General features: G+C 29.0%; 1 protein-coding gene across 1 annotated transcript in view; it reads right to left on the bottom strand.

The window, feature by feature from the left end:
• The window catches only part of LOC135928929 (uncharacterized), a 60,498-nt gene extending 41,424 nt beyond the window's left edge, over positions 1-19,074 (bottom strand). Inside the window, exons 1-3 of the mRNA XM_065465378.1 lie at positions 18,970-19,074; positions 2,042-2,197; positions 1,330-1,584 (exon numbers count right to left, since the gene is read on the bottom strand). Of these exons, the coding sequence (XP_065321450.1) occupies positions 1,330-1,584; positions 2,042-2,152 (366 nt within the window). The 5' untranslated portion in view covers positions 2,153-2,197; positions 18,970-19,074. The remainder of the gene's footprint in view (positions 1-1,329; positions 1,585-2,041; positions 2,198-18,969) is intronic.
• Between the last annotated feature and the right edge of the window lie 431 nt (positions 19,075-19,505).

Genomic DNA, 19,505 nt, shown 5'->3' with positions numbered 1-19,505 from the left:
TTTTAATCAAAAATCTATCCAGATACAGATACCACATTTTTATATCTAGATACAGTACAGGATCTAGATACAGATCCTTTAACAACTCTGAGAATTAGTGATCTGCATCGGGCCTAATTTTTCAAGCCCGGCCCGAATAATAAAAAACGTATGTTATATGGCGCCAAATTTCTAATAAATAAAATCAAATATTCTTTATTTTACACAAAAAAATTCAATATATAATCGATAAATTTAGATATATTTTAAAAAAATTTATAAGACCCAACCCAGCCCGTACCCCCAAAAATAGGCCCGGCTCGAATTTTTTTAAAAAATATTAGGTCCGAGACCGGCCCGGACTTACTTTTGTAGATCTCTATCCAGTATCAAAATAAACAAAAATTGATCTCGTAAACAAATTCCGATAACCCGTCAGCTGTTCGCCATTATGAAATCAAGGTCAGGTCAGGTGTTAACCATTATGAATTCAAGGTCAGGGATCACAACAACAAATTAGTTTCAATATTATTCTTATATTTACTTCCTAAAAAAAATTATTTCATTTAGTTAAGGGGGGGGGAGGGGAGCTAGTCTTTCTTAATTTTGCTTTCCTTGCGGGATTCTAAAGTGCAATAAACAAATTTAATAAACTTATTACGCCAAAGATAATTGGTGACCAATTATGGTCGTATGTATTAATATTGCGCAAGCAAAAAATTATAAAATGTAAAAACAGCGAATATAGGTATACTCGCGAATTCACATCATATATAATCATCAATTGATTGACATATTTTTAAATTAACAATGACATTTTTATACCTATAAAAACCGTCAATCACGACACTAGGAAATAATATAGTCCCGCATTTAGAAAAAAAAAATTTTTTAATGAAATGTTACTTTAAGTTTGCTAGCATTTTTATATATCGTCATTATTTTTTTCCCGGCAAAATGTTATTTTTTTTATAACTTAAAAATTATTTTTTTAGCGCCTTTTTAAAAAAAAAAAAATTTAAACCGGAAATATATTTCCATCATGTTTGGAATATCTATCTCATGAATTTGTGGCCAACCTTTGAATCATTTATGAATTATATTAAAGATGTATAGAAAAACTAATATAAATTAAATTAAGTTTTTAAAAAAATTCACGGAAAAACTTGTCTGAAAATTCATGGAGTAGGCATTCCAAACCATGATGATATAAATACATTTCCGGTAAAATCAGACTTTCAAATTTTTTAAAAAAAATGCTCAAAAATTTGCATCAAAGTTCTTTCTTTCTTTCTTTCTTTCTTTCTTTCTTTCTTTATATATATTTTTTAAATAAGTGGATAAACTCACTAAGCAAAGGAGCGCGTTGAGTAGGATGTAGGAATTGTGTTCCTTGCCATAGGCCTGATAAAATTCGGGACAGCTGAAATTCAGGTTTTTGAAAGATAGCGATAACGCCAGGGAGTCCAACGATTCGCTCTTTTGGAAACGATTGAAAACGTATTTCATTGAGCAAAACATGCAAACGTCATCAAGATCGCCCGCGCAAATGTGAGTGTCAATCTCCCTGAAATTTCTTCTGAAGGTGTCCAGGTGCCATAATATCTAATTATTTTGGGGTCATTTAAGATATTTCAAATCATTAAAATATAACCAAAAATACTTTAGGGAATTGTTTAGGGATTTAAGTTGAGATTTCTCACCCGATAATTATGCGCAAAAACTTAAAGCCCATCATTTCTGGGGGCAAAGAAAAAACTTCACTCACTTTGTCAATCATATATATTTCGTACACTTTCGATTAATATAAACATAAGTTGAACAAACCTAATAAAAAAATTTCAATTTAGAGATGGTAAACAGGTTTAAAAAAAAAATTGTAGTTTCTAAAATCGGCTGACTATCTCGGCTCGCGTCTCAGGAAAAGTATGAACTTATGTCTCGTGACTGTTGGCCAATAAAAATAGACGACTTAACCTCGAAGATGAACCGATGTCCCTAGTGGAGTGATTTAACAAGTGTAGATATGCACATTTATGCTAATTCAAAAAAACAATTTAACCTGTATAGAAGTGAGCAAAAATGGGTGAATATTCGATATATCCGCGTCGCCGCCTCCTCCTTCTTCCGGGCAGTATCCAGATTCGTCGGCGTACGAGTTACATTGGTTCATTTTCCCGCCTCGTATCGATTTAAAGTCAAACTCATAATTCACGTCCTATCATTATTATAAATAAAAATCATGTCATTACACAATTAAGAAAGACAAATGACATAATTAATTAAAAAAAAACTTTTTTTTTATAGTGGAATGAAAAATGATTCACCAAAAAAATAAATAATTTGAAAAAATATATATATTTCAATTAACAAAAATTTGAAACTTTTGGAAAAAAAATTAAATTTTTCTAACACCATAAAATAATGTAAGATGATGATGAAGAAAAACGTTTAATTTATTATGAGACTTGTTATATATTATAACTTTTTTCCTATATTTTTGTTTAATGATAAAAAATAGGCGAGGTTAAATTTTCTAATATATATATAATTTTATATTATAATATATATGTTTTTTACTCTATTAATTAAAAAAAGTATGTACAATTTTTCATAATTAAGTCTTCCTAATATGCTTAGGTAATTCATTCATCTACAGAGAAGAGAGAGAAGAGAAGAGAAAGAGAAGAGAAGAGAAGAGAGAAGAGAAGAGAAGAGAAGAGAAGAGAAGAGAAAGAGAAGAGAAGAGAAGAGAGAGAAGAGAAGAGAAGAGAGAGAGAAGAGAAGAGAAGAGAAGAGAAGAAGAAAGAGAAGAGAAGAGAAAGAGAAAGAGTTCCTCGGAGACCTAACTAAGGGTAAACCGGGCCTGAAAAACAATATGACTTAAAAATCCGGGCCGGGTTTGACCCGGGTCGATTTTTAATTAATGGGAAAATGTTATCCGGTCATCGACAAAAATCCGGGGTATCTACTATCCTGTTTGTTCAATCCAAGCCATTACATCTTTAACATCATATATATAATAGCAACTAGAGTGTTGCTAAACAGTTTTATAAACGGTTTAGCTCAATATTTTATCCAGATATTTTTCCCATAGATGATCACAAATGTTTGGACATCTATTTAACGAGATTTCGAGGCTCTAAGCAATATTTTTTTTTTCCTTGCTAAAATATTGATTTAACCTTTTTTTAAAGAAAATTAGTCTCAAAAATTGAACCATTCAATAAAACATATGAAAGAAGAAAAGGAGAAAATTTATGTTCATGGTAGGAATGGGTTGAACTTTCAGATTTAGCCGGAAGTGCCATTTGAAGCGATCCAGTTAAATACTACTCAGTAAGAAATGCAAATTTAAAATAAATTTTTGATTATGGCCAGCACAGCAGGGGTGTCGTCTCCGAAATTTTAGTCCGGTCCTAATCAGGTCTTAAAACAGCTGGGATAAAAAAATGTGGAAAAGTATACAAGGGACTTGAGATTGATCCTAAATTTATTTCCTTCAATTCTAATAAGGTTTCTTTTTATGAAAAAAAATTTACTTCCGCCCCCCCCTCCGAAAAATTTTATTCGGATGTCATTGCCCGAAAGTCTACGCCGACCGACTCCGCGTTCCGAATAGTTTATGTAACATTCTTATACGTTTAAAATTAAATCTTTTTACTATTTATTCTGGAATCTTCCCCGCGAGGATTAGGAAATCCTACCAATTTTAAATTCATTTTACTGAGCGCCATTTTTAAAAACCGGAAAATTCCAGCATATGCACCGCAAGTTTCGGGCAATTTTATCCCTAATATTTATAGGGTACTAAATGTCAACGCGACGCGGAAGCGACTCGGCATAGATTTTTCTATCGGGTATTTAAAAAAAAATTTAAAAACGATATAATTACCCAATCATCAGCTTCAAAAAAAATATTTTCAAAACTCCCGCCAGATTTAGCCCGCGTATATATACTATATATGTCGTAAGAGGATTCGGAATCTCTCAATTTTTAAATCATTTACTAAGAGCGATACTTTTGGGTTTTAAAAATCATACAGGACCGTAATTCTAGCATGTGTAGAGTATTTACCCTATAAATTTGAGCTATAGACATTTTAGTATTTTTTGTAATTCATATGACAAATCCATATAAAAATTAGTATAAATAGAAAGAAGTAGTTCTAAAGTTCCTGGCAAAATTGTTTGAAATCTACAATTTGGGTGACTCTATTACATGCTGAAATACAATTCCTGTAAAATCAGATGTTTAAAATCCAAAGATCGCCCTTTAGTAAATGATTTATTCGAATTCTCCTTACGACATATATAGTATAATATACACGGTCTAAATCTGGCGGGAGTTTTGAAAAATATTTTACGGTAAAATTTAAGAATTTTTTTTTTTCAAATTTAAAAAATAGCGCCAAAGGAAGTTATTTAAAAAAAAATTGAGAAATTCAGAATTCCTCTAAAGGAAGGATTCCAGAGAATTAATCAGAAAGAAAGAAGGAAGAAAGAAAGAAAGAAAGAAAGAAAGAAAGAAAGAAAGAAAGAAAGAAAGAAAGAAAGAAAGAAAGAAAGAAAGAAAGAAAGAAAGAAAGAAAGAAAGAAAGAAAGAAAGAAAGAAAGAAAGAAAGAAAGAAAGAAAGAAAGAAAGAAAGAAAGAAAGAACGGATTATTAAATACCTTATTTTATCATTGTTCTTCGGTATATATCTTAAAAATAAAAAGTTTGATTGTCATTGCTTTATAATAAAATAACATAATGTATAGCAGTAACACATCATGAAAAATAAAGGTATGAGGTTTATTATTTATTATTGTTTATTGTAATTTTTTTTTGGCAAAGAAGATAATACGAGAAAATCTTTTTTTTTGAATTTCTTTGATTTTTCTAGATTTGATATGATTATAAAACCTATTATATTCTACGACTTTTGTCATTTTTTTCCCGTCAAAACCGTCTTTGATGATAAAAATAAAATTTGATTCTTTTTCTTCTTCTTATTCTTCTTTTAAAATAAATAACTGTGCGGTGTCTCATTATTAAGTCGAATATTAAAGGCATAAACAACGGTTCCATTGTAATGTGAACTCTCTAAGATATAATTATTGAAATTTTACCTTAATTTTTAAATTATCATATATTTTATTCGAATTTAAGAGAGTATCGCCTCTGATGGCGAACCGGGCCGGGTCGGGCCCGAAAATATAAAACCCGATCCGAGCCGGGCCGTAAAAAATCGGGTCGGGCCAAATGGTACCCGTACAGGTCTCTCTTATTTCTTTTTTCTTATTTTTAATCTTTATAACTTAAACTTAACATCAATTTTTGCGATAATCAACGAATATTCTTTTTATTTTATACAATTTCCTTTTTCGATTGTAATAATAATAAATCAAAAAATGGCTCTTTCGAAAGTTAATACATCCAGAGGGATGTGAGAACCCGGGTTTGGTTGGGCATTTTGAAACCTCAGAACAAACAGAGACGGATTATAAGGACAACTCAATAAACCCTGGGTAAAATGGACCAGGGGCAGGTTCGGACCCCTCATAGGAATTCGGTTTCGACTATATTCCCGTTATCAAAATTTCTGTTATTTGAAATTTTATATTCTTGAACCCGGGTTCAGGTTTACCACATCCCCGGTTTTAAGAAATAAATTATTTACATTATGAGGAATACAAACATAGAGGTTCGTATTTTTCAGAGTTGTTATGTATCTAGATATAAAAATGTGATATCTGTATCTGTATCTAGATGGATTTTTTATTAAAATATCTGTATCTATATATTATTTTATACTATGTATCTGTATCTATATCCATTTAAAAAGTATCTTTTAACAACTCTGGTATTTTTAAACAAATATTTGACTTAAATTATTTTTATATGTCATGCCATTAAGGCATTCCTAAATAAATTATTTACATTATGAGGAATACAAACATAGAGGTTCGTATTTTTCAGAGTTGTTATGTATCTAGATATAAAAATGTGATATCTGTATCTAGATCAGAGGATTTTTATTAAAATATCTGTATCTATATATTATTTTAGACTATGTATCTGTATCTAGATCCATTTAAAAAGTATCTTTTAACAACTCTGGTATTTTTAAACAAATATTTGACTTAAATTATTTTTATATGTCATGCCATTAAGGCATTCCTATTCAATTTAGTGTAAATTATAATGTTTTCAGCAGGGATGCTAACCCGGCAAAATTTTAGCCCGGGTTCCGGTCGGGTTCGGTTTAAAGTAAAAAAAATAGCGGGTCGGGTTCGGTTGGAATCTCTGGTTTTCAAGTGGGTAAAGTGTGTGCGTATGATTAAAATTAACCTTAAAATTAAATTCATTTTCGTCGCATTCCGCGAATGATGAGTGTGAGCGGGCCCCTAGTTTACGGCCCTAAAAAAATTATCATCCTCGGGTTTTTTTTCTTTGTAAGAATATATATAGCTCGATTTTGAATAAAGCGGAAATAAATGTAAATCGCGCGTCAAACACTTAAACGGATTTTCTTAAGAGCTATGAAGGCTAATAAGCCCTTCTCTATCAAAATTGGCAGGAATATATTGGACTTTCAGATTTTCCGGAAGTGTCATTTGAAGGGATCCATTTAATTTGGGATAATGTTTACCGCTTAGATTTTAAGAAATGAGAATTTAAAATAATTTTTGATTGATATGACGCCAGCAAGAAGGCTGTCGTCTCCGAAAATTTAGTCCGGTCCTAACCGGGTCTTAAAACAGCTGAGTAGTCAAAGAACTGATTAAAATTGCCAGAAATCTGAAGTCGTGGATTGTTTTGAAAAATATTTTTAATTTACTTACACATAGAATTGACTATAAAAATGAAGAAAAATAAATAAATATAGGCATAAGAGGCCAGCAAATTGTTTCTAGTAAATTTTGTGGTGGAAAATTCGGTGTTTTAATGAGAAAATTCATAAAAACCAATATTTTTTATTTATAATTTTTACGCTTTCCAAACGTAAATACAAAACCAATCAATAGTATTTTGTTTTTTGAAGCGATAATTTACATAGCATTTAACGCCATCTAACGGTCACAATCTTATCAAATTTTGATAATTGTAAATAAACTTTTAGAACATATAAATCAATCTGTCTTTTTGTTACTTTTCTCGTGAATATCGAATAAACGAAATAGTTTTCAACTGAATATTTGATACTTACAATCATACTATGAAAAGTTATATCGTAGTATATAATTAATAAAAAATCTTCAAATTATTTACATAATAAGTTAATATTAATAATTACTAACAAGTTTTCTCTTTGTCCACTCAGAAGTTTACACTCTTTGAATTTCCTTTATTAATAAATTTACAATGAAAGGTGGGTAAAAACAAAATAAGATTTAATTTTATTAATTTTTCATTTATAATTAACGAAATTTAATAAAAAATTTTGAAAAATCTAAAGATTCTCCGTGGTTTTAATTCAATATTCAAATGGTTTTCCGAGATTTACGCTTTGAAACGTACAATTGTGTAAGGGAGATAATGATCGGGGTAATTATGAGACCTATTATTTTTAAAATCAAATAAGAGAGATAGCATAGTTAATGATAAAATAGAAAATGACTTGTGTAAGATGAAGAGAATTAATTGGTAAGAAGGTACAGAGGATGAGGTTGTAAAATTGGTAATAAAGGGTATAAATGTAAATGAAATATGTTTTGTATGTTCGGATTTTAGTATGCATGATATAGAAACTTTTGGCATGGAAACGTTAATGACATCGCGCTATAAGCGTGAGTTAAGCCGATCTTTAGGAAACACCGTTTCTGAAATTTAAAACCATAGAGTTTGATTAATACAATTTCTTGCTTTTTTTAATCCAGGAAAAGAAATTATTGGTTTAAATAAGAAGAAGAGAAAAAAAAATGTCAAATTGGCAACATCACGTTATATCGGCAAAGCTTCTAAGCGAGAGCTGTTTTTTTTCGGGTGTATTACTCTAAGTTGAGCCATTTCTTCACTTGAACTTCTAAGTCTCTGAGTAAAGAGTCGATAGTTTTTTCGGCTAAAAACTTGGCTAATCTATTTCTCAAGCGTCTATAGAAGTGAAGAAAAAAAATTGGGGGCGACACCCCAACACACTTTGAGTGGCATGGGGAGGAATAGTGTTCCCTACCCTCGCCCAACCATTTATGTGACACTTAGAGTTCAAAAAATTATCTTGTGAATATACGATTTGTATTTTAAATCGGATTACCTATATTCATATAAAAAAAATATATAATAAGATGATATACACGTGTCAAATCAAAAGTATAGCATTTATCCCTCTCCCTCCTCTCCTCCCGCCCCCCCCCCCTCTTCCGTCATACTTCAAAAATCAGAAAATAACATTTTAAATCTATTTTTTTATAACTGCTTGTTCCTCATTTTTATGTCGTGTAACACAGACCGAAAAATATTTGATTAGTTATGCTACAGACATGACACGTCCCAGAAATATATTATTTCGTTTTAAAAAAAAATTTTTTTAAACCAGAAATGAATTTTTTTGTTTTGTTTTTTAAAACAATATTTTTAATAAATGATTATAAAGATAGAAATATGATTTTGAAGAAAAAAAAAATATTATGAAATAAAACATGAAAAAAATCTATAATTTTAAGATCTACAAGAAAGTAAATTTTTACCATCTCTTGGCACAAGAATTTTCTTGTCAATTTTCTTCTTTGGTCTTTATTTTAAAAGTAAAATGTCCCATAGCCCCTTGAAAAAAAAAAGGAATTGATTGTTTAAAACGAGGACACGATCGGGGTAAGATGGGATGGGACTAATTTGATCTAATTTTAAAAAAAAAAGTGATATAATGATTTTCTAAGCTAAACTCCCAAAGAGATAATACATTTAGCGCTGAAATTTCTATTCAAAAAAGTATTTTTTTTTATTTTTAAGTCTTATCATTGAAACTGGATAAGGTAAGTGTGCTTTATCTTAAAGATCCTTGATTAATTTTATATAGGAAAATGGGTCTGAAGCCAGAAATGTTGCTCAAATTTAGTAAAAATTTAAGTTGAAAGATGCTCAGTATATTATTTATTTTAATTCTCCTATTTAAACTTTATTTAATCCTTCCATTTTTCCTTTTCCGGGATGAAAAAAAAAATCCCAGGACATTTACATGTCTCCCAGTTTGAAGGTCAAAAGAAACGTGTCATGATAATATAAAATATTGTCAATTTACTTATGTATATATATATACATACTTTTTTTAAAAAAATATTTTATCTAACAGTTAAAATTATATTTATTCCTTTGAAGGAAATCAAATTGGCAAAATAGTCTAAACTTGATAAACCGGCATGATTTACTACATTAAGGCGCATTAATGTGTTAAATGATGTAGATAGATATTCTGGATCACATATGAAATTATAAAATTTAATAAAATATAACGTGTGGGTTGTGAGAGTACTATTAAAAATGTAAATATACTCAACTGCAAAATATTGCTTAGAGAATATTTTGACACAAAAAAATAATTTATAGAGATTTTAATGTTTATCCGCAAAATTCACTCTATAGCAGTAATACAGAGAATGCCATCGAGTTCCCGAAAAAAGTATTTATCTTTTGCCTCCCATTTCTGGGGAAAATTCCTGAATCCTTATCCTTCCCAGAACTAAAAAAAAAAGAAGAGCATCCAGACAAAAATATTTAGTATAATCTCTAATCTAATCTGTAACTAACTACGATTTACAGGTTGGAGGGGCAAGGGGAAATTTCTCACTCTTCTGAAATATGACTGCTCTCGTAAATATCATCTAAAGCTAACAAAAAAATTTCCTTTTATACCCCTCCCCCAACACTCTCCCCTTGCAACACTTTTCCTGCACTCTTACCTCCATCTTTTACCCTTAGATAGAAGACATATGGAGGCTGAATCGCTCTTACCCCCCCCCCTTTCCTTCTTCCCATTCATATATCTGTTTAGAGTTCTGCAAAAGTAGGCTCGACCCGTAACCGGCCCGAACGGGCTTGGGCCGGGTATTTTTTAAGAAAATTCGGGCCGGGTCGGACCCGGTCGGGCTTGAAAACTCAGGCCCGATGCAGACCACCATATCTGTTCACACCTAAGACAACGATATTTATTCTTCCATTCTTTCTCGTCCCTTTTCTTTTAAAAGCGAGTCAAAAATTATGAAAATTTGTTTTGTTATATATATATATTTTGGAGAACAGAGAGAGACCAAAACAAAGGACAGATTTGTAGATAACCCCATCTAATTCGAAAATTGTGGAACCCCGAGGTGGGATGCGGAAGTGGGGTTGGATTAATCCAAATTTTTCCTGTTATCATAATTTCCTCTAAAATGGAAGTTTAAAATTTTCTTAAACGGGTTCATAGGCCTTGGTTTCAAGTGTTTTTTTTTTGAAAAAAACATACTCTATTTCGTGTCTAATTCGAGTTTAGTTATAAAATATTTCTATTAGTCCCAATGGTTATATTAAAATTTAAATTAGGCATAAAAAACAATAAAATCGTCTAAAAAAAACAATTTTAAATTTTATTTTTGTTTTTATTTAAATATAATAATAAAAAAAATTATATTATTTCCTTTAAAGATATTAGCTTTTCCTTTCAATTTCCATTTAATCCCTGATGAATAAAAAATATACAACCTTCTCTAATATAGAGGCAAATGGGAGGGGTGGAGTGTAACCCTAACCCTAAGTCAAATTAGAAACAAATGATATTGGATATATTGCTCATTGGTAGTATTGTTAAACGACTCCAGCCAGAAAAAAAAATATCGCCTAACCCTCAAGATTTCGCTAATGGATGTCCAGTCCTCTGTGCCATCTTATGAACCAAAATCTTCAGGAGGCTTACCTGGTAATTGTTCTGGATAAAATATTGGCTTAGAAATCGAAAAGTAATCTTTGCTTTTATAAGTAAAAATGAGTAGGGATCATCATCTCTCCTGCAATTTTTTGTTGTTGTTGTAATTCCATGTAATACAAATTCAATGTCAGAGCCCAATTAATGCACTTCTCATTTAGCCCGAAAACCTCTTCAAATTTTATAACATTATAAGGATGTAAGGAAAGTAGATAGATAAAATTAAACATTAACAATTTAAGATGAATAGGAAAAAATTATATACAGTGTTGTGACGATTTAATTTCAAAAACATTTCCATATATTTTTTTTAAAAAAATTCGTTTTTATTAAATAAAATTATTTTAACTCGTAAAAATTGATATCAAATTATCGAAATTTTTCCCATCAAATCTGGTCAAACACTGTTATTAGAATATTTATGTTCAACTTGTTAAAAATAATAATAAAATTACGCTAAATGATGGCTAAAATATCAAAAATTTATAACAAAAGGCTCGGCATGTGGGGAACAGGGCGGGGTGGGGTGGGGCATCTAGGGCCACCATATAATTCTTGTGCATTTTACAAATATCACTTCAAATTAAGCCTTATATTACATATTTTAAATTCCTAAATTATTAATACCATTTTAAAAAAAATTTGACGAACGTGATTTTATTTTAAAAGCGTAAGTAGTAAATTGAGGGAGTTACTTTTTTTAAAAGTAGCTGTTAATTTTTCTTATTCTCCTGGGCCGCTAACAATCTTAGCAAGACACTCCAATTATTTGTGTCGTGAAACGAGGAAAAATAGACGAAAGCAAATATGAAAAAAATTATTTCGTCGATTCATTATGATAATAAACATTTTTTTTTGATGTGTTATTTTTATATTATATGATTTTATTTTTGGCGTGAAATTAGGATTATACGCGTGATTATGGAGTTTTCAAATTATAAAAGAATATATTTTTAGATTATAATTTTGTTTTGAAGGTTAGAGGCTTCCCTATAAAAGGGAAGCCGAAATCTTCAAATTCATTATGTTTTTTTTTGGTTTTGGTTTCTTTTAATTGTGAAATTATATATTTTGTTGTTGTAAAATTATATTTCATTAATTTGGTTTGCAAAATAAAATAGTCCTCATATTATTCGTTCTAATATTAATTCAAGCGGCACAACCTATAGGGAAGCCTCTAACCTTCAAAACAAAATTACAATCTAAAAATATATAATTTTATAATTTGAAAACTCCATAATAACGCTTATTATCCTAATTTCACGCGAAAAATACAATCATATAATATAAAAATAGCACACCAAAAAAAATGTTTATTATCATAATGAATCGACGAAATAATTTTTTTCATATTTGCTTTCGTCTATTTTTCCTCGTTTCTCGTGATTGTCAATCACGACACCTTCCCCCTTTATTTAACTGGGACGGATCCAACAGCTGCTTCAAAAAAAAACTGGTAACTCTTACTATTTTTCTTTTAAAAAAAACAAAAAAAAACAACAAACAACCATTACCCCCTTTATTATTATCTTATTATTTTCTTACTCCGAAATTCTAATTCCATTTATACACCGGCCCATATGAGGCCGGACCTAAAATTTTCCCATTGGGCTATCGCTGGTAAAATAGATTCTGCAGTAATCCTTATGGCCTTTCTTTTCTTAAAATATTTGGTTTACCTTCGCGATCTCGAAAATTTTAATTGATCGAATAAATGTTTTTGATTTTGAAAGATTTTTTGTTTAATCCCCTAAATTATGCCATTTCGAAAAGAAAATATTCGCAATATATATATATATATTTTTTTTTAAATGACTCCCTTATAACAGCTGATTTATTTAAGTTTCTATTAGTCTATTTATACGTAACTTGTCATTGATAGGTTTGTTATTAAAAAAAATGCTTAAATTTTCTAAAATTCAGAGTTGTTAAAAGATACTTTTTAAATGGATCTAGATACAGATACATCGTCTAAAATAATATCTAGATACAGATATTTTAATCAAAAATCTATCTAGATACAGATAAGATACCACATTTTTATATCTAGATACAGGATCTAGATACTTGTATCTTGATCCTTTAACAACTCTGCTCAAATTAGATCCTAACCCATATTTCTCTGACCTTTAATAATCCCGCTCCATATTTAAGAATAGAGGTTTGCAATGAGCCTAAAACAAAGAGCGGGCGTTTGGCGGGAGAATTTGAATTATTTTTAGGGTTAAATGAACGGAACGGACTACTTATTTATAAAATTTTTATTACATATTCGCCATATTTTCTAAGTTTAGGTAAAGAAGCCAAATAACCAATAAAATTATCTTTAAAGGCCGGGCGGGAGGGTTACATGGGCTTGGCGGGTGAATTTAAAAAAAAACCAGGGGAGTGTGGACCAGCTGGTTAAAGGAACTTTAAAACATTTGGGCGGTTAAAACCCGTGCAGACCTCTACTTCAGACACTTGTCTAATTTTAAATTATCCAAAAATCTCCTTCAGTTGAACCATCTTGAATTGAGTTCAGAGGCGCAGGCAGCGGGGAGTGGTTGGGGCTTAAATATTTTTCAGAGACATTACTTGATTGCTACATCTTATTGCATACACAGTTCCGATTTACAATTTTTATACATCACATTTACAACAGAAGTAAAACACACTAACCAAATTTTTATCTATGAATTATAATCGATTTTAAATTTTCCTTGTGGCGTCATATTTTTCTACCATTTTTTAAAAATTTTAATACGTTTACGGTGGAAAAAAAAAACTAAAGTAAAATGTTTCAAAAATAAAATGAAATCGATATAATTTTGGAGACTATGGAGAATTAGTGTTGCTAAAACGGCGCTCGTTTTGAGCCGATTTTTAAAAACGGTTTTGAGCCGGTTTTTAAAAACGGTTTTGAGCCGGTTTTAAAAACGGTTTTGAGTCGGTTTTTAAAAACGGTTTTGAGCCGGTTTTTAAAAACGGTTTTGAGCCGATTATTAAAAACGGTTAACTCAATATTTTAGCCAGAAAAATGTTGCCTAAGCCTCGAGATTTCGCTAATAGGTGTCCAAACCTTTGTTCCATCTACAACACTAATGATGAGAATAGCTAAAAGCATTATATTGGAAACTTAAGTAAATCAGGGCAAATATAGTTACAGAGCTCTGCGAATTTAGTAATTATCTACCTCGACTCGCAGCAAGGCAAAGTCCATCGTTCCAATAATCAATATAGAATCAGTCTAAGAATACTCTAGAATAAATCTCTTTGCCCCCTCCTCCCCCCCCCCCTTATTGGATACTGAAAACTTAAGTTATTCTTTAAATGACTCCTAGAATAAAAAAATTTTTAATATAAATAAATTTAATTATCCTCACACTCACCCACACCCCACCTGGCAGCGAATTCCTGCGCACGCGCATAGTTGATTATTATCTATTCTAAAAAAGATTTATTAAATTCGTTATTTTTTGGGGGGGGGATAGGGGGAAGTTTCCCGCAACTCCACGCGGAACATATGTAAAAAAAAGATAATAAGTAATAATTAAAAAAACATTACAAAAAAAAAAATTTTTTAAATCTTAGTTAGACAATTTGTATATAATATATAATTGAAAAAAATCTAGATTGTTTTTTATATCATAATTTGTTTTTTATTTTTGTTTTTTTTCCTCAGAAAATTAATCGAATTTAAATTTAATTGCCTTCATTATTAATTGTTTAAAATAATATCTTAATTCCGGAGGTATATATATATATATTACTTTATATTTTTTATTTCTTAAAGAAAGACAACTTAATTACATTATATTTTATGATTCTTTCTTACCTACCAACCCTTACCTTACCTTATATTATTTTTTTTTAAAAAGTAATATTTTTATTTATATTATTTATTTTTTACCACCTGGTTTTACTATAAAAATTAAATTGTTCATTTGCTATTTATTGTAATAGTAAATAATAATTTTATAAACTTTATTTGTTTACGACCTCACAAAAAATAAAAATAACCCATTTGTAACGCGTCTAAATAATATTATTATTTATTATTATTATACCTACAATGTAAGGTAAAATTACATGTAAAATTACAGGTAAAACAATAGGTAAGACTATCTTCTTTAATTAATTGATTTATATATATATTTTTTATAAGAGTCGAAAATGTGACTTTTTTTATAATATGTTTTGATTTGTAATGTTATATTTCGGTTACGTAGGAAAAAAATTGAACGTAAAAAGTCAAAATTAACGAAAAAAAAATATTATCATGAAAAACAAAACTTTGTTTTGGAAACGATTGATTTAAAAGGATAGATCTGGCTATTCTGACAGCTGTCAACCCCACGGATGGTATTTAGCAGAGTTACAAAAAAATACGCTGTGAGAATTTTAATTAAAAAAAATATGAGCGAAATATTTTATAAATTAGTCATTCTTTTATATACAACAATTTATCTAAAAAAAATTTCTATTGTATATTATTATTATTTGTAAGAGTTTGGAAAGGGTGGGTCCAAATCAGCCCCTTAAGACTGGTCCTGGCTAACACAATACTTAATTCATGTGGTATGCATATTTCTTAAATATTTCTAAATCAAAATTTTTAATCTTATTTGTAAAAAAAAAAAAATTTATATAAAATATTATATTCCATAATGGATATTTTAAAATTAAACTATGTCCGAGTTTGTGAGAGAAAGTAATTTCCGCATCATTTTTAGGAAAGAATTTCTCCTCTACTCGTTGATACCATAAGTAAAAAAAATTATTGGTTACTCTCTCCCGCTCCCTCCAGGCCCCTTTCTCCGCGTTTCTTTATATGCATTTGATATTTTTGAAATTAAATTTTGCCAATATCCTTGCTTAAACAAAACACACAGTTATTTAAAAATTAATTATTGTACAGTGTTCGTTCAGATATAATTTTAAAACATTTTTTTTTTCCCCAAATTTATTAATTTATATTTTTGAAAATATACTATTATTTGACTTAAAAACCAAAGTTGTTAAAGATACTTTTTAAATGGATCTAGATACAGATACATCGTCTAAAATAATATCTAGATACAAATATTTTAATCAAAAATCTATCTAGATACAGATACCACATTTTTAAATCTAGATACAGAGGATCTAGATCCTTTAACAACTCCGTTAAAAACATAACTCCAATAACCAAAGTAAGTGTTCTTAAAACTCAATATTTTCGCCAGAAAAATACTGCCTAAGCCTCAAGATTTCGATAATACATGTCCTAGACCTCTGTTCCTTCTATGAGCAAATTGGGTAATATTTTTTCTGGATCAAGTATTGAGTTAGCCATTTTTAAAAAACGGCTCAAAACGAGCCGCTTAACAACAGTAAACCAAAGTTAAACAAGGAGGAAAGTGGATCAAAATGATATAAGGGGTATATCTTATGGGGTGTATCCATTCCTCGCTAAGGTAATTTGAGGAGTATGCTACATCGCCCCTAAAATAAAGGGGGGTGGGGTTTTGGTGAATTTGTCATAGTGATAACTTGGGGAGTTAATCTATGGCCGATATATTCTTTATCAATTTTTTTTGTACAAGTTAATAAATAATTTTATTTACAAAAGTAAATTTTAAAAAAAAAATATGGAACTGTTTTTAAATTAAATCTGCACAACAACTGTAATAGTATTGTTAAACGGCGTAACTCAACACTTTATCCAGAAAAATATTATGCAAAAGTTCTGTAGATTTTGTTCATAGAAGAATCTAGACATCTATTAGCGAAATCTCACGAAATGTCTAGAAAACGAAGCCGTTTTAACAAACACTACGCTGTAATATATATTTTTTTTTAAAAAGAAACTAAATTTCTAATCACCCTAAAAGTCTAAGATATCTGTAAAACATTCCGTGAATTCAAAAACTCGATTATTAAACCAATATAAAAAACTGTTTTTTTTGTTTTTTTAAAATTTTTAAATAAATCGATTTGCACAAAGAATAAGAATTCGTTTAAGAATTTCTTTTATAACCTAATAATCAAAAAAAACATATATTTTTAATTACGTACTACATATATTGGATTTTTTTTTAATATTCTTCTTCTTATATAAATCATTTAATATAAAACAAAACTTTTCCATTTATCATTAATTCCTTAATTTTGAAAATCGAAAAATCTAAGCTTAAAACAGAAAGTGAAATAAGTTGATGCCTTTGTATTATAAAAAATTTTTAAAAAATTCTTTTTTAAAATTAATATTATTTTTAACAATTCTTCTGTTTAATTTTTCAATCTCCTTTTCTTTTTATTTTTTCCTAATTTTTTTAAAATAAAATTTATTATCTTTACTAGGAATTATTGGTTCTTGTGAACATATGACTTTTTTTAAAAAAAATCTGAAACTAAATTCGTTTTTAAGACTTATGTTAACTTCACCATACCCTATAAAACTTAGAAATATTAATGTTAACTTTTGATTGATTTAATTCTTTTATGATTTGTAAGACCTACTAAAATTAATGATACATCACATAGATATTCTCTTATATATTCCATTTCCCATATGTTGTAAAAAAAATTTTTAATGCCAGTCATGCCCATTTTCAGTTAAATGTCAATATAACCTTATTCGAGAGAATATAAGTGTCCCTCTCTTTTTTTTAAATGAGGGAATGAGTGGGTTGGCTCATTTATATCTATAAAAAAAAATTGGAAATTCTTTAAGTGGGGGAAGGGGGGGGGGGGGAGTATTCTAAAATTTGCAGTTCCCCTATGCACGCTCTAACTGACATTTTGAGGGTATATGAAGGTTTCTCACTTTAAGAAAACAGTAATAACTGTCCAAAGGCGATAACGGATAAACACATTCGCCGCATAACGATGGATAGAGGGTCCGTTGGCGTATTTAAACCAGAAATAAAATCCTGGATACGCCGACAAATTATGGATAGGGGTCCAACGCCCAAAATTATTGCGTTACGCCTCCGTTATTGTATTCCGCGAGATAACTTTTAAAAACCTTTGCCGATGATGTTTATATTCATTTTGCGGAATATGAGCAAATCTAAGACCTCAAGTAACTTTATTTTATAAAGATTTCGCCATCATTCACGTTTAGTCAAAAAAATAAAATGTAAAATTTATGGTAATTCAAAGGCATTTATAATAAGTATGTGTTAAAAATAAAAAACATAACAATACCATCCTAAAAAATAATACATTTGGAAGTTATTACAATAATCTTAATATTGATTTAAGCCCTCTAACTAAATTTAATTAATTATATACCATTTTTTATTCATTTCTATATATATATGTAATCGTATGTAATATTAAACATGAATTATTATCTTGTCAAATGGGTTATAATAAGACATTCGCGAGATAACCTGCGTATATGTTAAAGATTATCGTTCTCAAATCGGGCCGTTATTAAAAATCGTTTTTATAACAACACTAGTTAAGATTGACACCCTTTATCTCACATTATTTCCCCATAGATTGAGGTAGGCGTGGTGACAAATCCTTCAAAAATCGTATTAACCAGATTATTAATTTTTTTTATCTCATAAAGACCCTTCAAAAATTTTTTTGAAATTATTCATTTCTTAGGGACGCATTAAACACTATTTTATAATTTAATTTTTCTCCATCCCGCGTATTTATTTAGATTTTTTACAGGTCTGAGCGGTTGTATGATGTGTGCTGACCGAGACTGATTCTTACAGGTCTGAGCGGTTGTATGTTATGTTCTCTTCTCTTCTCTTCTCTTCTTTCTTTCTTTCTTTCTTTCTTTCTTTCTTTTGATGACTGAGACCGACTTTTACAGGTCTCTGAATCAAATTTATTATATACTCTTCTTTGGCTTAGAAAATACATTTCTTTCCCTTCCTTATTTCTCAATTGTAAAAAAAAAAAAAATTGTAATGAGGCTTATGCTATTTGCTATGTCCAAAACCTTATTTTAAAAAAAATTTCGAAAAGTTTTAAAATTTTCTAAGAATTATATTTAGGACATGTCTTTATTTTTATATCAGCCTTAAAATTGTAAGTTATTATCTTTGGAATTTTAGTATTTTTAATGTTTTTTAAACAATACAAATTTACATATTTATTTAGTATAATATTGATATAATACCTCGATAGCGTGTTTATTAATGAGAATGAAGGGATTATAGTAAGGGATTCTAATCTATCCGAATAATGAATGATAATTGTTCGATTTAGAAGTATCGGAAATGAATCCAATAAAATCGTTTTAAATATTTTTGTACTCCTTGCGCGTTTAGCGTATTGATTTTTTAATTATTCGTTTAATAAATCAATTTATTTTGTAATATAATTTTTTTTTAAAAAACGTCCAATTGTTTTTTATTTGTTTTATTTTAAAAAAAATATGACAAAAGGTATATATTTCAAGTTTTTTATATTTTATAAAAAAATAAATATAATAAAACCAATAAAACTCCCTTTTATTTATATTATATTATACTAATGGACAATATATACTATATTTTTTTAAAAATAATATTATTTTTAAATATATATATTTAATTTTATAGGTACATTTAATTTTCTATTATGTATGTATATGTATTACAAAAAATTGATCCATTAATTTTTATAATAAAATATATTTAATAAATAAATAAATAATATTGTTATTTTTTAATT

The sequence above is a fragment of the Gordionus sp. m RMFG-2023 genome, chromosome 4, assembly GCF_954871325.1.
Source record: "Gordionus sp. m RMFG-2023 chromosome 4, tfGorSpeb1-WG-v2, whole genome shotgun sequence".
NCBI classification, from domain to species: domain Eukaryota; kingdom Metazoa; phylum Nematomorpha; class Gordioida; order Chordodea; family Parachordodidae; genus Gordionus; species Gordionus sp. m RMFG-2023.
This window is presented reverse-complemented; position numbering and strand designations above follow the sequence as displayed.